Here is a 22,502-nt window from a genome sequence, read left to right as displayed (position 1 = left end):
CAGCCAAATCCGTCTAGTAGTTTTTGCGTGAAAGGGTAACAAACATACACACAAATTTTCGCCTTTATAATATCAATTTGATATTAGATTTCATTGTAGCATTTCAAAAACCTGTTTTACACCTCGGAAAATAGAATACGGAGTCAAATGTTTTGTATTTCATGCAACAGAGCAAATGTGCATGTGCAAGGTAGAAACATATTTCCTTGAAACTGCTCTACCGAAAACGTGTCACGTGCATGGATGGGTCCAAGCTATAAAAGACCGACTTCAAAAAAAGGAGAAGGTTCTTTATTCGACTGTATGTTAATTTGTTTGTTATGCGATCACTCCGCCATATATGAACCGATTTTGATAATATTAGGGTTCCGTGCTTCAAAAAGAAAACGGGACCCTTATAGGAACACTGAGGAATAAATCTGAAACTGCGAATTTATGGTTACATCATTTGAAAAAAGTTAAAATGTGTTTCATTTTTCAAAATAAGATAACTATACAGAAAAGCAGATTTTTATTTATTTTTATGTATAGTTTTTGATTTATCGTTCAAAACGTTGGAAAAAATATCCGAGTACGGAACCCTCAGTGCGCAAGTCTGACTCACACTTGGCTAGTTTTTTTTTTAAACAATATTAGCCATGCTAATCATGACTAATACTCCCCTTTTCCCTCCAATTAAGCGCAAAACATGTGCCAGGAGTGGGTACGACAATAGTGCAACGGGTGGGGTTTGAACCGCCGACCTTTAGGAAGTCAGTCCGCTCCTCAACCGTTGAGCTATCGAGGCTCAAAATATGTTGCTCATGGAACCCTAAAAGGCAGAACATTTCTACCTTTTCCGGGCTTATACCTTTTCATCAATTAAAAATCGCGTAAGTCCCTGTCTTGTATCAGCATTTTAAGTGTAGCGTATCAAGGAATGCCTTTGCTTAGGCACCTACCCGAAATTGTTTAAATTTTTGGCACCGTTGCTGAATCGTTATTTTGCGAACTAGAAAGCTTTTCCATTTTTAGGGGTCCATATTAAAATAAAAAAGAACCCTCATTTGAATGTATGCGTCCGCGTGGATTTACAAGACTTGAGGAAACTCTGTTTTTCTGGAGTAAAAAATAGCTTGTATTGCTCAGGTATACAAGCTATTTCTATACCAAATTCTATAAAAATCGATTAAGATGGATTATGAAAAGGTCACAAACAGATAGACAAACTCGCATTTAAGTATAACTATTATTTATAATGGACTTAATATTTCATTTAGAGACAAAACAAATCTCTACTACCGGTTCGGAAAGCAGATTATATTCTGAAAATCCATACTCCAATATTGTAAATGCCAAGGTGTATGTGTCTGTCTGTTTGTTAGTCTGTCTGTTACCTTTTCAGGTCCCATCCGCTCCGATTTGGCCTTTGGTACAGCTTGCATCCGGAGATAGAAACCGGAAAATCCGGAAAATGAATTCCCATGCGATTTCGAAATTCGCGGGCATCTAGTCCATACTAATATTATAAATGCGAAAGTGTGTCTGTCTGTCTGTCTGCTACCTTTTCACGGCCCAACAGTTTAACTGATTCTGACGAAATTTGGTACAGGGTCAGCTTATATCCCGGGGACGGACATAGGCTACTTTTTATCCCGGAAGATCAAAGAGTTCCCACGGGATCCCAAAAGACCCATCCGCTCAACCGATTTGTATGAAATTTGGTACCGAGGTAGCTTGCGTCCATGTTATTGACATAGACAACTTTTTATCCCGAGAAAACAAACAGTTCCACGAGATCTCCAAAAACCTACATCCACGCGGATGAAGTCGCGGGCATCCTCTAGTTTTCATATAAATTACTTTCTTACTCTAAGATGCCTTAGATTATATACTTACCCGTATGTTGTTAATAAAAATATCATGTTTATCGACCTTGGAAAAAAACCAACCGTAAATTTTATTTCTCTTACAAACTTATTATTCCGCGTCATAAATCACGTAAATATATCACGTGACACGTAAATATAACGTTGAAGTCCTTAGAGAGCTTTTACACCTAACCGCGGTTTCAACACCCGTTTTTAACCCCCGACCCAAAAAGAGGGGTGTTATAAGTTTGACATGTGTATACATATCTGTCTGTGTCATCGTAGCTCCTAAACTAATGAACCGATTTTTATTTATTTTTTTTCGTTTGAAAGGTGGCTTGATCGAGAGTGTTCGTAGCTATCATCCAAGAAAATCGGTTCAGCCGTTTGAAAGTTATCAGCTTTTTTCTAGTTACTGTAACTTTCACTTATCGAGGGTGCTATAAATTTTTAATAATGATAATGATTTTTAATTTTGAATAATGTAAATGAAAGAAATCGACCTGACGGATGTTACATCCAAAAAAGCCCCACTTTTTTGGATGTAACATCCGTCTTTTAAAAAAAAATTTTTTTTGCTATCGTATCGAGTGGGATATCAAATGATAGAGAAAAAAAAACTAAGTTCATAAATATCAATATAGTACAATGTTAAAATATACCGAGCGACAGAGGAACAATTTTGCTATATCTATTGCTATCGGAAAGTTCGCCGGTAGTAGTCGGGTTTTAGTGCTATTTAACTTCATTTGTTAGGTTCCGTATCCCAAAAAGCTAATGGAACCCTATTACTAAGCTTCCTCTATCCGCCCATCTGTCTGTCTGTCAGCGAGCTGTATCTTGTGAACCGTAATAGGGTAGAGAGTTAAAATTTTCACAGGAAAAGTAGTAATATATTTCTATTGGCAATAGGTATAACATCTATGATCTCACTAAGCATAAGTAAAAATTATCCATGTTTAGATGGGTCCCTGACCTGAAATTTATATGATTTTATTTTATTTATTTATTTCTAACAGCAAATAATAAAAAGTTCAATGGGTTCAGTTTCTAGTCATCGCTAACATAATCAACAATTTTCAAGCCTCTTTGAATTAACGGCGTATATAAATAATATATTTTTTTAAAGAATATTAGCCATGCTAATCATGACTAATACTCCCCTTTCCCCTCCAATTAAGCGTAAAGCTTGTGCCAGGAGTGGGTACGACAATAGTGCATCGGGTGTGGTTTGAACCTCCGACCTTACGGAAGTTAGTCCGCTCCTCAACCGTTGAGCTATCGAGGCTCTAAATGGTAATAGGTACTTGCCTCCAGTGAAAATGCTCCTTTACAAATCTCGCACGGTACTCCCCATTTTCATTTTATGCGTCGCCGTAGAAAGGAATAACCATAAAACATGGTAAAACGTAAGACAAAACAACAGCAAATAGTTACAAATAGGAATATGTCTGTAATAGCTGACGTGGAGATTTCGGTATGTCGATGAAGTCGTAAAAACCAAATAAAAATATAACTAAAATAAAGGCTTTGCCGGACTTCGTCTGTATTGGTGTTAGCTGGCGGGCGTGCTCTGCCTTTTTGGAGTGTTTTTTTTTTTTTGTTAAAACTGACTGGAAAACGCTCTTAAGGGGGTGCCGCGCGTATGTCGGCGAGCGCCGGCACAGACGGGGCCATACTTGTGTAGTTGAACTAACTTGTTACAAATAACTACAAACTTGACATTGGCTAATCTTAGTAAAGCCAGACGAGAGAGAAAAAAAAGGCTTTGCCATAAAGATCTATATTTTTAGAGTTCCGTATCTCCAAAGCTAATTTCTTCTTGTTCTTTTAGTACTGTCTCCTATTGGAGACAGGCATGCCTGAGAGTTCCCCATAATGTTCTCAAAGGTGTGTGAAGTCTACCAATTCTCACTTGATCATCATGGTAGCCTAGCAAATCCTTTCTCATTCTGAGAGGAGTACTCAGTAGCGAGCCGGCAATGAGTTTTTAGGGTTCCGTACCTCAAAAGGAAAAACGGAACCCTTATAGGACCACTTTGTTATCTGTCTGTCTGTCCGTCCGTTCGTCCGTCGTGTCTGTCAAGAAAACCTATTTGATAGACAGGTAGGCCTAATAGCACAAGTAAAGGAATAAATCCGAAAACTGTTTTATGGCTACATCACAGAAAAAAAATTAAACTGTATTTCAATTTTCAAAGTAAGATAACTACACTAAGTGGGGTATCTTATTATTATGAAAGAACTTTACCTCTATATTCTAAAACAGATTTTTATTTACTTTTACCACAATAGTTTTTGATTTATCGTGCAAAATATCGAAAAAATACTCGAGTACGGAACCCTCAGAGCGCGAATCTGACTCGCACTTGCCCGGTTTTTTCTCTTTATTTAGAAGCTTAGTCACTTAGTGACTATGTCGCTTCGCTAGTTTCTCCAAAACCTTACCCTCGAATCTTAAAATATTTTCAAACTAGCTTTGTGTAATTTAACTTGATCACACGTAGGAAACGATCAAGCTAATCTATGGGTTTATGATAGAATAGAAGAGAAGAGAAGAGAATAGAATAGAATTTTATTCAAATAAAGTTTATTTAAATAAACTTTTACAAGAGCTTTTGAATCGTCAAAATAATTTACCACTGGTTCGGAATGCCGTTCCTACCGAGAAGAACCAGCAAGAAACTCGGCGGTTGCTCCTTTCAATTGTTCAATAATAACAATACTCTGATGATGATAATACTCGAACTCGGCGGTATTCTATGAATTCGCCCCGTCTAAAACACCGCACCAGTTTGGAATAGAATAATCCGCCGTGTTGTTCACAACGAAAAATATTTTTATACATGCCTCCTAATTTACTTTTACAGCCTTCTAGAAAAAATATTCGGATCATGGAAAATGTTTTCGTTTCACGAAAATTTTGATTTTATATTAACAAGGATCTTTATTAATACCTACACTAGCTAGACCTTGAATGGGAAGCTGGAAGAAATTTCTGTGTTTAGAGATAAGCATTTCCAATGTAACTTAATCACACTAATATTATAAAGGGGAAAGTTTGTATGTATGTGTGTGTGTGTGTGTATGTTTGTTACTCCTTCACGCATAAACTACTGGACGGATTTGGCTGAAATTTGAAATGGAGATAGATAATATCCAGGATTAGCACATAGGCTACTTTTTATCCCAGAAAATCAAAGAGTTCCCACGGGATTTCAAAAAACTTAAATCCACGCGGACGAAGTCGCGGGCATCATCTAGTTTATTATAACTTTGTAACTACAATTTTGGTACATAAAAAAATAAAAAATAGCCTATGTCCGCAACTTCGAACGCGTGGACTACACAATTTTCATCCCCTTTCAAAATTATTTCTTGGTAGATGTCTACGCCATAATATAATATCTGAATGCCTTTCAGCCCGATCCGTCCAGTGGTTTGAACTGTGTTTTGATAGCTTTGTTAGTCAGTCAGTCAGTCACCTTTAACTATGTTTAAATTATGACCAATTCTGATCAAAATAAAAAAAATATCTTATCCTTTTCTATCTTCTTATCTATATTATAAAACAGATAACAATAGGTGCACTTGGAACTGTGAGGCACTGAACGGAATTTTATTTACCGATGACACAAGGGCTGTCTCATTTTTTGCGCAAAGAATCAGCCTGGCTATCCAGTGTGGAAATGCAACCAGAATTCTTGGCAGTGGAAGTTGACTATGATGATAATGTTGACGAAGACTTGTTCAGCCTAAGCAAACATGAGTTAAAAGTACCTATAGCAGGCGACAGGTCGAGATGGCAATCGGAGTAGTGACGCCCCGTACATGCGGGATTGCGGGGCGTCCCCCACCTCATAGCCCGATAGCCATACTCTCAACCTATCCGCGTATTATACGTACTCGAATGTAAATTTACTAGTTCAAAGTACTTAAATACTTTTTAACCCCCGACCAAGCCAAAAAGAGGGGTGTTATAAGTTTGACGTGTGTATCTGTGTATCTGTCTGTGGCATCGTAGTTCCTAAACTAATGAACCGATTTTAATTTAGTTTTTTTTTGAAAGGTGGCTTGATCGAGAGTGTTCTTAGCTATCATCCAAGAAAATCGGTTCAGCCGTTTGAAAGTTATCAACTTTTTTCTATTTACTGTAAACTTCATTTGTCGGGGGGTGTTACAAATTTTTAATTTAGACTTGTTGAAGTTAATAAGTAAAGTTATAAACTCTATTCATACTGACGTGATTCATACATGATTCATACTCTATTGTTGTAATTCTATCACAAAATTATGTCATCAATGTCATTCTAGAGTGACATTGATGACAATGAAAAAGTTCTAGAATGACATTGATGACATAATTTTGTGATAGAATCTAGACATACCACCTTAGAGCAAGAAATATCGTATTAAGTTTGTTTTAAAAGCAGTTGAAGACATGGCTCGAAAGGGGCAGATTACGATTCAAGAGACTGTGGAAACCAACGAGGAATTTGAGGAAGCTTTAACTACATATTATAACGTACTGATATGTATGTAAAATATTCTTCTTTTTAGGGGTTCCTTATTAAGGCGCACTAAATACATCGATGACTAAATGTGTCTGCCTGCGAAATTCAAATTTAATTTGGTTTTTCGGAATTTGTAAACTAATACGACACAAGTGTAGGTAAATTAAAAATTTATAACACCCCCGGACAAGTGAAGGTTACAGTAACTAGAAAAGAGCTGATAACTTTCAAACGGCTGAACCGATTTTCTTGGATTATAGCCAAGAACACTCTCGATCAAGCCACCTTTCAAAAAAAAAAACTAAACTAAAATCGGTTCATTAATTTAGGAGCTACGATGCCACAGACAGATACACAGATACACACGTCAAACTTATAACACCCCTCTTTTAAGTCGGGTCGGGGGTTAAAAATTAGTATATATTTTCAGGCATGGAAGTGTATTCAGAGTTCTGTGGATATTGTCTAGCAACCTCAAACGCAATCAGAAAGGGAAAACTTGAAATCGGTCAAGAGCGTATCTACATGGTTAAGGTAACTAATAGCTCGTTCACACAGGCTGCGTAAGCGTTGCGTAAGCGTACACGTAGCGCGTACCATTGCGTTGACTTGTAATGTATGGAACTGTATGAAACATGGCACACCACTTGCGTAATGCGTGGACGTATGCTCAACCCGGTGTATTAGGGGTTTACGCGCGTCACTACGCACGTGTCCCGTGTACGCCATTATACAACTTTTCATCCCGAAAAATCAAACAGTTCCCACGGGATCTTTAAAAATCTAAATCCCTCCACGCGGACGAAGTGGCGGGCATCCTGTCAGTATATTTTAACTAGGTACTGCTTTACTCTTCAAATATTAGACCACAACTTCTTTATTCGAATATATACCTAGGTACATAAGAATACCTCCACGCTCCGAAGTAGGTAGGTATATATAATTTAAAAAAAATAAAGAAGACAGGCACAATGATGCAATCGGCACCTTTTAAGGGTAGGCAACAAAGGCCGATTGTGCTTCTTTGTCGCTCGTTCTGCGCTTTCGCTTGCACTTCAAGCCTTACATGGAACGCCTCAGAGCGAGGTAACGCCGCATGAGTCAGGTTTTTTCGTGTGTGCAGCCGGCTCTATCGAATTATAAGACGTTGTCACGTCAAAAAATGGGTTTTTATTTTTCCGCAGGCTGCAGCTGATAATATCGACGTATTATCCAGATTCAGAAATAAAAGCGAACCAACATTTCTCTTTATATCGGTAAGACTTTTATCATATTTAATCACACTAATATTATAAAAGCGAAAGTTTGCGTGTACGTATGGTTGTTACTCTTTCACGCAGAAACTACTGGACGGATCTGGCTGAAATTCAGAATCGAGGCAGATTATACCCTGAATTAACACGCTACTTTTTATACCGGAAAATGAAAGAGTTCCCTTCAGTTAAGAATTCACTTTCGCATTTACCTCGTAGCTTTAGTTTTAAGTAACGTAATTAATTATCACCACTATATGGTACAAGTTTAACAATTTCGACCATCAAAAAGAGTACAATTGTACCTACTTTGAATAAATGATTTTGACTTTGACTTTGACTTTATAATATTAGTATGTATGGATTTAGAGAAACTTGCAATTTCTAGAAGGGCAAACTAGTGCGTGCTATGTTCGGCGCAAACGGTTTGGAACTGTGTCGTATTATAGAAGAGGAGCTTGGGTTGATGAAAGAAGAGGCAGAGACAGGTGTTGAGCGACCGAAGCAAGAGATAAGCGAATTATTACCAGAAGAAGCCGTAAGTCTTTATTTGTCTATCCATGGAGAGATGTTAGTATAGGGCTTTCTCTGTTATGTAATCCCATACAAATGACAAGGACATAGAACTCTACTTTTTCTGTACTACTAGAAAACCTATTCGAAACTTAATCGAAAATATAGCTTCGTTTGTGATTGGTTGGTCTCTCAAAATGGTTAACTGAATTTTTTGGTCTTTGTCATTTGTATAGGAAAGAAAATATCAATTTTCTATCCTACGGTTCCGTACCTCAAAAGGAAAAACGGACCTCTATAGGATCACTTTGTTGTATGTTTGTCTGTCTGTCCGTCCGTCCGTCGTTTCTGTCAAGAAAACCTATAGGGTACTTCCCGTTGACCTAAAATCATGAAAGCCAGGTAGTTAGGTCTTATAGCACAAGAAAAGGAATCCGAAATCCGTGAATTTGTCCTTACATCATTTAAAAAATATTAAAATGTGTTTCAATTTTCAAAGTAAGATAACTATACCAAGTAGGGTATCATATGAAAGTGCTTTACCTGTACATTCTAAAACAGATTTTTATTTATTTTTATGCATAATATTTTTGGATTTATCGTGCAAAATGTCGGAAAAAATACCCGATTACGGAACCCTTTGTGCGCGAGGCTGACTTGCACTTGGCTGTTTTTTTTACACATGAGATCTAAATACCTACAACAGAATTTGATAGCAGCGACCATTTTGTTCAGTCACTTAATGGGTGGTGGAGAAAACTATGCTTGGATTGGGAGCGGGAGATAAGTTAATCATGTTGAAGTCTCGCAACAATAGGTATTCAAGAAAGTAATTTACAGGCTAGAATAGAAGAAGAATTCAAGATGGAAGAGGAAACACGGGAAGCTCAAGAAAGACTTAGAGTTTTAACCATCGCAGCGCGGAAGAAACGAGTGTGCGAGCGTCTAGCGAGGAACGTCAGACATTTGAACTTCATACTCTACTGGCCGCATTGTCACCAGGCTCACTTGGACTTGTATGAAAAGTGGGATCAGATCAGTAAGAGCCTCCTTGTACATTGCCACTTACTATCTCTATCTTGCTAATATCTATCTATTCAACAGATCAGTTCAAAACATAGGTCTCAAGGGTATACCATCACACAGTCCTCAGCCTTCTTCTTTATTCTTTACTAGCTGATGCCCGCAGCTTCGCCCGCGTTGATTTAGGTTTCTAAAAATCCCGTAGGAACTTTATTAAGTTATAATTTCCCAGGATAAATGTAGCCAATCCGTAATAACCCGTCCCCGGGATGCAACGTTTTTCTGTACCACGTAAAAACATTTAAACGGATGAGCCTTTAAAAATCACGTGGGATCACCAGGATTTCTGTGAGGTGTCTGTGAAAGTCCCGTCAAAATAGGTTCAGCCGTTCGAAAGATTAGCTCGTTCAAACAGACAGACAGACAAAAAATTTAAAAACGCGTGATTCAGTTATGGTACAGTTCAAATAACCATATAAGCTTAATATGAAGTAGCTATTTCGAAATTACAGACAGACACTTTTTATTTATTGAGTACTAGAGGATGCCCGCGACTTCGTCCGCGTGGATTTAGATTTTTATAGATCCCGAGGGAACTGTTTGATTTTCCGGGATAAAAAGTAGCCTATGTCCGTCCCCGGGATATAAGCTAACCCTGTACCAAATTTCGTTAGAATCGGTTACACTTTTGGGCCGTGAAAAGGTAGCAGACAGACAGACTGATAGACAGACAGACAGACAGACACACTTTCGCATTTATAATATTAGTATAGATAGACTAGTATATAGATTACATCCATCCATAGATATGGATCCATCTATCTAGTCATCAACCTGCATGGGTGCAAAACAGAGATCTTCTCAAGAGAATGACCACACAAACCTCGGTCTTTTTCTTGCGCGTACTTCCTATCATCTTCTTTGTTCTTCTGTCAGTCTGTCACATATTTTAAAAGTCAAGCAATGGACGTCAGATAATTATAAGTCCATCCTCTACTGGCCACATTGTCATCGGGCTCACTTTAATTTGTATGTAAAGTGGAATCGGATCAGTAAGACTTTTAATATCCTCTTTAGTTTTACTTAACTTATCCAACAACTTGGACATAGATCTTCTCAAGAAAACGTCACTATACAGTCCCCAACTTTCTACATCCACTTACCATCTTAGCGATTTAAAAAAAAATGGGACTGGCATGAGTGAGAGTTGTCTTAAATAAATCTAGGTTTACTGTTTTCTTCGTGGCTTAAACGTAGAGGTTTATTATTGACTAGCGATCCGCCCCGGCTTCGCACGGGTGGACATTTCTATTTTCCGGGTAAAAATATAGCCTATACGGATTCGGAAGAATCCCTCTAAGTAATGGTAAAAGAAATTTTGAAATCGGTCCAGTAGTTTTTGAGCCTATTCAATACAAACATACAAAAATACAAAGGTTTCCTCTTTATAATATTAGTATAGATAATGTAACAAGTGTAAATTAAAAATTTAAAACACCTCCGACAAGTGAAGGTTTACAGTAACTAGAAAAGAGCTGATGACTTTCAAACGGCTGAACCGATTTTCTTGGATCGCTAAGAACACTCTTGATCAAGCTACCTTTCAAACAAACAAAAAAAACAAAATTAAAATCGGTTCATTAGTATAGGAGCTACGATACCACAGACAGATACACAGATACACACGTCAAACTTGTAACACCCCTCTTTTTGGGTCGGGGGTTAAAAACATGTATAATTTTCAGGTATCCAAGTGGCCGCCAAAGAAACCTACCAAATGACAGAGGCGGCAATCAAAGAAGCTCTGTACATGAGTGACGTGGAGCCAAACGAGGCTTGTCTCTACGCCCTCATGAAGGGGGAAGCGTTAGTCGTCTTGTTTAAAATACAAGAGAGTGATACAAGGGACTTTGTCAGTTAGTAATCTTTTTTATCCCACTATCGGAAGGGTATGAGAGTGGTGCTTAACTGCTGTGTGCGTGTATGCGTGTGTGTGAGTGTGTGTGCGTGTGTGTGCGGTTCTTGGATTTGACATCCAACATTGAGGGTCTTTTTTTTATAAAGAATCCATGCTAATCATGACTGATACTCCCCTTTCTCCCGTAAAACTTGTGCCAGGAGTGGGTACGACAATAGTGCAACGGGTGAGGTTTGAACCGCCGACCTTTGGGAATTCAGTCCGCTCCTCAACCGTTGAGCTATCGAGGCTATAAAGGTCTAAGTCATAATGGCAGGCTTTAGCTAATTTTAACCACGATCGGCTTAAAATAGTAGTGAAACCTGTGTGTTTATGTATAAGCTATCTTCATTCCAAATTTCATTCAAATGGGTTCATTGACTGTGGTGTGAAGGAGTAACAGAAACCGAACCCCAAACTTTCACATTTACAATATTAATAAAGGATGCCCACGATTTTTCGGGATAAAAAGTAGCTTAGGTATTAAATCAGGTACTTATAAGCTATCTCCATTCCCATCCAAATCTGACCAGTAGTTTTTGCGTGAAAGAGTAACAAACATACACACATAAATACACATACAAACTTTCGTCTTAATAGCTCGTTCACACAGGCTGCGCAAGCGTAGACGTAGCGCGTACCATTGCGTTGTAATGTATGGAATTGTATGAAACATGGCACACCGCTTGCGTAAAGCGTTTACGTATGCGTAGCCCGGTGTGTCAGGGGTTTACGTGCGTCACTACGCACGTGTCACGTGTACGCAACTGGTGTGAATCGACCCTTATGATATTAGAGGGATCGTGAAGTAAGAAACCTATTTCAGAATTGATGCGTTACACTATATACGAAGAGATCCCCATACCAAAGGAGGACCAACCGCCGGAGAAGCAACTACCCCCCATACCACCGTATGAACGATACGCTACTATAAGCAAAACTGCTAGGGAAGTTCGCAGGGAGAGATATGAAGCCAGAATGCAGAAGTTGGTATGTATCCTACTAGTCCTACTAGTCATCGTAATCCTAATCCATACTAATATTATAAATGTGAAAGTGTGTCTGTCTGTCTGTCTGTCTGCTACCATTTCACGGCCCAAAAGTTGAACCTATTCTGACGGGTATAGAGTTAGCTTATATCCTGGGGCTTATACATAGGATACTTTTTATCCCGGAAAATCAAAGATTTTCCATAGGATCTTTAAAGACGCAGACTAAGTCGCGGGCACCCTCTAGTAATATTATAAATGTGAAAGTGTGGATGTTTGGATGTTTGTTACTCAATCACGCAAAAACTACTGAACGGATTTGGCTTAAATTTGGAATGAAGATAGATTATACCCTGGATTAACACATATGCTAGGCATTTTTATCCCGGTAAATCAAAGAGTTCCTACGGGATTTTTAAAAACCTATGTCCACGGAAGTCGCGGGCATCAGCTGGAATTATATATGCAAAAGTGTGTCTGTCTGTCTGTTACCTTTTCACGGCTCAACAGTTTGACCGATTTTGATGAAATTTGGTACAGCGTTAGCTTACATCCTGGGAAAGGACACACTTCTTATCTCAGAAAACCGAAGAGTCCCTACGGGACTCTTAAAGACAAATCCGTCTAACCAATTTATATGAAATTTGGTACACAGCAAATGCATCCCGGAAATTGACATAGGCAAATTTTCATCCCGGAAAATTAAAGAGTTCCCACAAGATTTTTAAAACCTAAATCCACGCGGATGAAGTCGCGGGCATCGTCTATTTAGTAATTTATGTTGTATAAGCTATAATATCCATACTAATATTATAAATGCGAAAGTGTGTCTGTCTGTCTGTCTGTCTGTCTGCTACGTTTTCACGGCCCAACCGCTGAACCGATTTTGATGAAATTTGGTACAGACATGGGCTACATCCCTGGGAAGGACATAGGCTACTTTTTATCCCGGAAAATCAAAGAGTTCCTACGGGATTTAAAAAATCGAAATCCACGCGGGCGAAGCCGCGGGCATCCCCTAGTATTGTATAAGCCATAATAGTATAATGTATAATCAGCCTAGTGGCTACAACGTTGGCCGCTTATTCAGGAGGTCGGGGGTTCAATTCCGTGTCGCGGGGAAATCATTAAACTTTCTGCTGATTTTTTAATAAAGCGTGAAGAAAGAGAGGAAAGAGAGCGTTTGCAAGCTGAACAGGCGCGCCTGGCAAGAGAAGCTGAAGAAGAGAGACAGAGACAAGAGAAACAGAGGCAAGAAGAGGAAAGAATGGCAAGAATTCAAGCTGGAGTAAGTTTTCTAAGTACCTACTTTATTCGATCTTCTGCGAATTCTTAAGTAGGTATGAACTTTGAACAATTAATCTGGTACAGTGGTGAGCACTGTAGTCTTATAGGTGGGATTTCCTGGATTCAATTTTCAGCTGAATCAATTTGGAGAATAAATTTCTGGACGCCTGTGGTCTACTGAAGGGCTTCGGCCGTGGCTGCCGGCAAGTGATTTAACGTGCTACAGTGATGCATTAATCATATTTAAGACTTTTATATACCCCTTCTAGGTTAGCACGCATCCATCTAAGACTGCAAAAAAATTGGTCAAGTGCGAGTACAACAAGTAACTCATTCAAAAAAATTTAAGGCCATTTAGAAATTTTTATTATTTGTTATTATAGCGGCAATAGAAATACACATTTGGTGAAAATTTCAAGTCAGTATTATGGAACATGAGATACAGCCCGCTGACAGACAGACGGACAGAAAGACAGCGGCGACTTAGTATAGGGTTCTATGCACGAATCCACGCAAAGAAATAATTAAAAATTTAAAAAAAATCCTAACCAATATACAACATCATTTAACACCAAACTAGGTATATCCATTTATTTCAAGTTTCTTGTTATGTTTTTATCTATCACATCCGCCATATTTTACTAAACATGACGTCATAAAAAAATTTAAAATTAAAAAATATTTCCTAACCAATATACAACATATTAAACTCAACACCAAACCAGGTATAACCATTTATTTCAAGTTTCTTGTTATGTTTTTATCACATCCGCCATATTTTATTAGTCATGACGTCATAAAAGCCTCGCTTAGCCGGGTGAAAAAATTGTTTCATAGTTGCCAGCTGAGCCAGAACCAGAAGCTGCAGGCGAAGAAGTTGAAGGCGAAGAGGCGTTAGAAGGGGAACAAGCTGAAACCGATGCCCCAACAGAGGCGACCGAAGCGGATGAGGTAAATAACAATTTGATTCGTTCTGTCTTTCTCTAGCAAGTTTATTTTTAACCCCCGACCCAAAAAGAGGGGTGTTATAAGTTTGACGTGTGTATCTGTGTATCTGTGTATCTGTGTATCTGTCTGTAGCATCGTAGCGCCTAAAAGAATGAACCGATTTTAATGTACTTTTTTTTTGTTTGAAAGGTGGCTTGATCGAGTGTGTTCTTAGCTATAATCCAAAAAAATTGGTTCAGCCGTTTAAGAGTTATCAGCTCTTTTCTAGTTTTCTTGTAGAAAAGAAGGTTAGATAACCGTTAGGTTCATAATATTATGTCAATTGACAAATGTCAAGCTGTCAAGATGGACGTTGCCTAAATACATAGATAATTATTTATTTGAAAATGATGTTTTGGAAAACTCAGATACTTTAGATCGTAGGCGCGGAATAGTCCAAGAAAATCAGTTCAGCCGTTTGAAAGTTATCAGGTCTTTTCGATCTTTTCTAGTTACTGTAACCTTCACTTGTCGGGGGTGTTATAAATTTTTAATTTACACTTGTTAAATAAGTAAGAGCAAGACAAGCATTTGCATTTCATTGTTAGTTAATAACTAACTTAATAAATGTTATGATAATATTCAGCCTGAGAAGATAGAAGAAGAACAAGTGGAGGTAGAAGAAGAGTTTCATTCTGACGTCTCCATAGAAGATGAGGAGTACATACCACCTGGGGGTCTCTTCGTGCCGGGGTTGTACACACCGCCTAATGAATTGGCGAAAGCTAACGGATTGGCTTTCTTTTTTCCCAAGGTATTTAGTAATAAAAAACCAGCCAAGTGCGAGTCGGATTCGCGCAGCGAGGGTTCCGTACTGGTGTATATTTTTCGACATTTTGCACGATAAATCAAACACTACGATGCATAAAAATAAATAAAAATCTGTTTTAGAATGTACAGGTAAAGCCCTTTCATATGATTCCCCACTTCGTATAGTTATCTTACTTTGAAAATTGAAACACATTTTAATTTTTTTTTTTTAATGATTTGAACACAAATTCACGGTTATCGGATTTATTCCTTTACTTGTGCTATAAGACCTACCTACCTGCCAAATGTCATGATTCTAGGTCAACGGGAAGTACCTTATAGGTTTTCTTGACAAACACCACGGACGGACAGACAGACAGACAAACAAGCAGAAAGACATCAAAGTGATCCTATAAGGGTTCCGTTTTTCCTTCTGTTGTTCCTCAAGAGGCAGGGTCTCATACTATACTTATATACGTTTCTGTTAGGCCGCATTACACCTGTAATTTTTACCCTCGTAAGTAATTTACAACAAATTTACCAATGAAAATGTACTTATAAGAGTGTTTATAGCAGTAAATTCGTAGTAAGTTAATCAGGTAAGCTACTTACATGAGTAAAACATACAGGTATAATCGCGTAAAGTTTAAAGTAAAAGTAAAAGTAAAATATTCTTTATTGTACACCAACAAGACATAGTAATATCGCACACCCAGAACAACACTGTATTATGTCGAAAAATCGCAAAATTGACTTGTAAATATAATTGAATAGCCAAAAATTTGCCGCGTATACCACGAAGACAGGCGTATTTATATTTACAAAAATGTCCAACAGAGTGCGCGCTAACTCACTATTGGTGAAGACGCGCAGCCAGAGCCTTACCGCGAACACAAAACTATTTCGAGTTGCAACTTGTCCGCCTAGGGAACAGCACGCAGATCCTTTACGCAACAGTGAATTATTTTGTGATAATACGGTGTTGTTGAATGTGTCATAAAAAATACTCCGAATCATTTAGTTTTAATTCAGTGTTGGTGACTGTGCTTATACAACGTATTTGATACTATTTCGAAATAGTACTCTATTGTTGACGAAGGTATGTTAGATTTTTTGTATTATTTCAAAATGGTTCTATATTGTTCGTAAAAGGTGAAAATCAGTTAAATAATGCACTATTGATGGTAGATATAAATTATGCCCTAACTTTGTTAAATAATCATTATAAATATTTTTTTATACTTATAATTGTTACTTACTTTGTAAATTAAAAGAAATATATTTACAATTTGTGTTGTTCTTTATATACGAAAAGATTAATAATTTTGTTTGAGATAATGCACTATTGTTGAATTAATTAAATTTGTTATTGTTATTTGGCAGATGATGAGAGGTCGTGGTCTCCTGTTACTTAAAATGGCAATGGAAGCAACTACAGAAGAAACCGGACCTGTTCAACAAAGCAGCGTGGAAAAGGATGTCGAAAATACAACCGTTGCCGCATCAACCGATGAGATGTCAGCGAAGGCAGCATCAGCCGATAAAGCATCAGATAGGGAGGTACCCGTTTGTATTTTATCTGATCATAGCGACGAAGAAGATTTTATAGATGATTCGGACACGGATCCTACTTTTGTAGTACCTGTTAAAGAAATATCTCGGCCTCTTGTAATCCCTAGACGATCCCTCTTCTTCTTCCTCGAGCTCCTCGTCAGACTCAAGCTCATCATCGTCAAGCTCCAGCAGCTCAAGTAGTTCATCTGATAATGAATCCAATAGACCGGGTCCATCTACAGCAAATATTCAAGAGAATTCCAATACTACTCCGACAAACGCACCCTCAACTTTTTCTGCCAATGGCACTGCTCCATCAGTGAGCTAACCCAAGATAAGTAGAAAGAGAATACGAAACCTTGCTGGCTGGAAGTCCAAGATTGCTAAGGCATTACGGAATACAGGAAAAGAGTATGTTTCTTTAACAAATCCTGCAAAACTGATCGCTGGGCGTCAAATCCGTCCACCTTGTGGCGACAAATGCAGGTTGAATTGCAAAACTAAAATAGACGAGATGGTAAAACGAGATATTTTCAAACAGTTTTGGCAGTTGGGTGATTTGGAGAGGCAAAGAGAATTCATAGTAAGGCATACACAAGAAATCAAACCGAAATATAGGTACATCACTTCTCAAAAATTGAGGGCTTTGAATTCGTCTTACTATTTTGAAAAAGATAACACAGGATTAGGTTATGTAAAGAGTTTTTAAGGCTACGTTGAGCATTTGTGACAGGTATATTAAGACGGCCCTTTCAAAGAAAACAGATGGTGATTTTATGGAATCTGATGCACGTGGGAAGCATAGTAATCACCGCAAAATAGACTCTGAAATAAAAAATAGTGTGACTGATTTCATAAATTTTGTTTTGTTCATAAAATTTTAAACAGTTTTTGTTTTATGTAACTGTTGTTTATTTGTTTTTAATTTATAACAGTTTGTGTTACTTATAATTGTTTTGTATCCAACCAACTTTGCCATTAATATTTCTTATTTTTTGATTAACAGAAGATTATTGAAGATTTTTTTTTGTTTTTTTTTTTTTTGTGATTTACATGTTATAAGGGTCCAAAACGAGTACTAGTTTATGTTCAAAATATAAGTACCTACTGATTTTAGTAAAATGTTGTCTTTTATTTCATTATTAATTGGTATATTCCTAAAAACAAAACAAATGGGTCGTTATTGTTTATTGAATTTCAATAAATAAACATTAGAATAATAGTGCATTATTTCAGAATCAATCAGTAAAAAGGACGTAACTCAAAATAATTATGTTTTATTTCGTTCAGTCATTCCACAACAGTGAATTAAGTCAAAAAATGCATTATTTTGCATTATTAATGCGTTTACAATCAACTGAACTTGATAATGCTGATACGCATTGGATTCTTTACATGCAATGTGCAGAACATTCGCAATAACTGTCACATAACATGAGATAACGGTTTTTCGTCGATTCTGAAAAATGAGCTATTTAGACTTAGTGCAGTGTTGTTCTGGGTGTGCGATATATAAAAAACATAGATTTATGTACAAAAGGCGGCCTTATCGCTAAAATAGCGATCTCTTCCAGGCAACCTTAGGGTGAGGAAATAATAAAAATTAAAGAAAGTGGAAGGGGTGTACTAATAAAATAAAGTAAATAAACATAATGTATATATATTGTTATCGCACATGTTTGCCGCGCTTTTGAACGGAAGTCACGTGGCATCTGTTGGTAATGTTTTTAGGAACGCAACCGTGGCGCCACCTCGGAAAACTATCTTGAAAGTGGCCTGTGAGAGTTCGACTCACTTTGGTTCGGTCGATCTTAGTGTGCAGACGTGTTTTATCCATCTGTTATTATTGCGCTAACTTAGTTTTGTTGAGTATCAAGCCTTAATCATGTAAATAAGGGTTATATTTATTATTTCTTATATTTTTATTGAGGTTCACTTCTGGTATTCTTATATCAGAAGTGGGATGGTAACCTAATTGCCCACCCGCTTTTGGTTCATCTGACCGACATTAGAATCAATTAATCAAAATAAAGTACTTAAACTTGATTTTTAAAGTTTCGTAGTAGTTTTGCTTTTTGTATATTCTGTGTAAAGTATTGTTTCAATAGCATTGTGGTAAACGGAAACGTGATTCAAGTAAGAAAGTGTTATCCTTCCACCGTCGCATCCGTCGTCCGAGCTACGTTTACGGGTTGCGTGGATACTCGACAATCGCTGCTGCCCGGTACCCGCGCTAACGAGTGGTACAGGTACCAACATTGTGCGTGGCGACGAATCGACTGCTAGCCGCACATCTACCTGCATCTTCGTTGATTAAAGTAAGGTCTAATAATTATTTCATTTGTAACTTTGACGCGCATATTTTCAATATCAACGTTTGGTGTGGAAAATATTACACGGTAACGAGTGTGTGGCTTAACGAATGTTTAAATTTGTTGATTGTTGTCATAGTACTAAGGGTTATCGCATACCATCACGTTTAGGCTACTGCCATAAATAATAATTTACAGTGACAGTAGATTTTTGTCGATGTAGGTAAAACTGAAAAATTATTTCCGTTCAAACCGTGATATCCTACGGTTTTTGTGAACTAGTTTTGGTTCTTCCACTGTCCGATATCTATTAAGAAAATAAGAAAGAAGCCGGTAAATTAATGTGTCATTTCGATTACTGTCACCTTCCGTGAAAACCTACCTACGTTTGGTAAAATAAAATATGGCCACGTTATGTTGACTGTTTTGATAAACGTTCAGAATCAGTCAACCTTGATCCATTAATGACTAATGTAACTTTTTGGGAAGTACCAATAATGTAAATTTTTGAAAAATAATAATAATAATAATTAGACATAGCGTCTCAGAATTCAGTACCGGCGTTATGCTGTCGTTGAAGGTACCGGTAGACGTTACATGTGGTGGCAATAACAAAACGCGAATGGTTACTTTCAGTCCAATGCAAGAACCTAATATTTAAGACGTTGCCTATTGAGTTTTTCGATATAACATTTGAAATTGATTTTAATATGGTCTTAAATCGTTATGTGAATAGGTACACCTGTCATAATAGAGACAGACGTACTTAACCGAACGAGAGTTCCTTCATTTGAACTCTGTGCTCACATTTACCTTTCTTTTCTTTGAAATTTCCGGTGTAATACTGCGCATTCCACGTGGATGCGAGGCTTGTCACTTGCCGTGACATCTTGATAGTGCTGTGGTGCTACGCCACGCACGTTGCTGCAAAACGTGGTACCTCATCGTGGCGTATCTGTGAGATCTGCTGCCTGTCTCATGAGGCAATATGATAAGTGCTGCTAAGCGTTTGTTTATGTTGTTTGGTAAGACCATTCCAGTTTGTTTTTACTTGTGTTCATGATGTCGGTATGTGTTGTAGTATGAGGCACTTTCTTTGAATAGTTGCGAGCACAGTGAGTAACTCTTACTCACATACCGACTTAGACTTGATCTCGTGAGCTATGCAAGCCAGTGTGTTGGTACGTAGGCACATTCAACGCTTTGAGAAAGGCAATAATGCCTGTTACCAGTGAGATATACTTATGTTTTTAATAATGCTTCTGTTACTTCATAAAAGGGAATTGCTTATATTGTGTATACTATACATATTGTAAGCTTGGCCCATATTAATTATCTATAAAACATAGTTGGCGCCACTCAAATCATAACATCATATTAGAAGGCGTCATTGATTGGCTGAAGTTGTTCAACATCTGATCGATAAACGTACTGTATATAAAATTCTTATAGTTTTTAGTTGATGAATTGTAGCATAATAAAGGATAATATTTGTAATCAATATATAAGATGAAAACATCTTTATTACTTAGATGATTTGTGAAACGAGCTTGATGATTTGTATATTAGTCACTAAGTTTATTCATTGTACAATTTGGATTGGCCGATAACGATAAGATAAAAAGGGGAGTGGCTAATAAACGTGGAGAGGTTACCTGTAAGAGTGGTTTTAAAAACGACGACATTCAAAAATATACTAACGTAAGAGGAACAACATTTATTTGACACAAATGTAAAAGTTAATAAATTTAAATATGAAATAAAAGTGTAATAATTTATCATAAAGATTGTGTTTGTGATTTCGTCAGACCTTACCCAAAAGGTCAGAAGAGGGACATCAAGAAAATATAATATTTTCTTGTCACGCTCACGACTCAGAGAAACAAGTGGAAATATACAGAGGAACGAGAAAGAAGTGGAGGTCTAGTAGACCACAGACATTTTGGAGCACAAGGCCAATATTTGGGCCTCAATATATCAAAGTACCTAGTCATGGCATCAAAGGATTTCTGGATAAACGGGTAGGATCTTTCCATGATTTTATTTTTATTGATACCTATTAATGGTAATTTTTTTTTTATTTGTGTGGGTTTTCGTTTTGTTTGTTCTACATTTAGTTATCATTTTGTTAGAAAGCTTTGCTCCGAGTTGGAATGGAAATTATATAACGTTATGATACCTAGAATTACCCACATGTTTATAATTCATCTTGTATATTGGTTATACAAATGCGATCGACCTTCAAATTGTGGTTTAAATAACATTGAGGTATTTAGAAGGCTTATTTTACAATGAAAAATGAAAAATGTTTATTTACAAAATACAGTCTTGTACAATTTTCCTGTGTCTGTGTGGTGGTACCCGCACTAGGTTATCCTGTATCGTGGGTACAATGGAATAGATAGTGAACATAGTGTTAAACAATATAAAAAGTGTGGTTTACTTAATGATGGGCGTTATTGTTACTTTTAAATAGTTTTCAGGATGTATCTACTATGTCCTGCCGGGGTTTTATTTCTCATTAAATGATTTCACAGGTGAATATCTCACGGAACGTGGTATTTCAATCTTCACACTTGTAATCGTGTGCCGAATTAGTTTGGTTAAGAGTTACGATAGGGATTTATTTTCACATAGTGGTTTTGTTTTACGGAAGGTAGGTTCTGGATTTAGGTTCAATCGTTTGCTGCACTCATTGTATAGATAGATGTTTTCCTTTTTCTAGCACACAGTGACGCGATATTATCACACAGCACTCATTGGGCATCTTGAATGTTGTTTTGTGAAATTATTATTTTTTGTAAACCGCTTTGGGATAAGGTAGAAAAAGTTACATGAAATAGCTTTTCGTTTTACGCCTGCCAGTGAAATAATCCGTCTCTACTTGTAATGGTTACTAAGTGATTGGGGATATAAAATGTTAATTGATAAAAATGAAGGTGATCCGTTGTAATAAAGTAATAGTGACCAGGGTTAATAAATTGAGCATTTTGAGAAATATAAATCCTAAAATGGGTGTAAAAGTAGGTTTATCTTATCTGGTTATTCTTTAACTAAATTTAAAATTATGGTAGGTAGGTAGTCAGATAGTTTTAAAATACGGGGTGCATAAATAAGTGTTTTTTTTTTAACAAAAGTGAGGAGAAATGTTTTCATTTATCTATTTTTACCACTTGAAACGCGTAATGTTTGAGTTTCAAACATAACTTTGCTGATAACAGCTCACCATGAACAACCCATGGCCGGCCCACTACTGAGCAACAAGTGTCTCCTCACAGAATGAGAAGGGTTTAGGCCGTAGTCTACCACGCTAGATAACAGCTAATTTACTTTTAATACTGGCACAATAATTTGAGTACTACGAGTAGCAGGTAGGTATAGTATATGGGCAGCGGGGTTTTTTTTTTGTTGTTTACCTGTATTCACGCAATTAACTGTGTACTGCCGCATTTAAATGCAATATGATTTTGTTTTTATTGGATTAACATCGCTTGGCGGGTTAAATTCCTGGCA

General features: G+C 37.2%; 1 protein-coding gene across 1 annotated transcript in view; it reads left to right on the top strand.

Moving 5' to 3' along the window:
- The first annotated feature begins 6,245 nt into the window (after nt 1-6,245).
- Nucleotides 6,246-22,502, top strand: part of LOC123878099 — a 32,757-nt gene continuing 16,500 nt past the window's right edge. Inside the window, exons 1-10 of the mRNA XM_045925164.1 lie at nt 6,246-6,385; nt 6,795-6,898; nt 7,549-7,620; nt 8,006-8,155; nt 8,971-9,169; nt 10,899-11,069; nt 11,937-12,100; nt 13,256-13,387; nt 14,224-14,337; nt 14,960-15,127. Of these exons, the coding sequence (XP_045781120.1) occupies nt 6,292-6,385; nt 6,795-6,898; nt 7,549-7,620; nt 8,006-8,155; nt 8,971-9,169; nt 10,899-11,069; nt 11,937-12,100; nt 13,256-13,387; nt 14,224-14,337; nt 14,960-15,127 (1,368 nt within the window). The 5' untranslated portion in view covers nt 6,246-6,291. The remainder of the gene's footprint in view (nt 6,386-6,794; nt 6,899-7,548; nt 7,621-8,005; nt 8,156-8,970; nt 9,170-10,898; nt 11,070-11,936; nt 12,101-13,255; nt 13,388-14,223; nt 14,338-14,959; nt 15,128-22,502) is intronic.

This window comes from Maniola jurtina, chromosome 25 (assembly GCF_905333055.1).
Source record: "Maniola jurtina chromosome 25, ilManJurt1.1, whole genome shotgun sequence".
Classification (NCBI taxonomy): Eukaryota; Metazoa; Arthropoda; class Insecta; order Lepidoptera; family Nymphalidae; genus Maniola; species Maniola jurtina.
The sequence above is the reverse complement of the archived record's forward strand: the minus strand, read 5'-3'. Positions and strand labels throughout refer to the sequence as shown.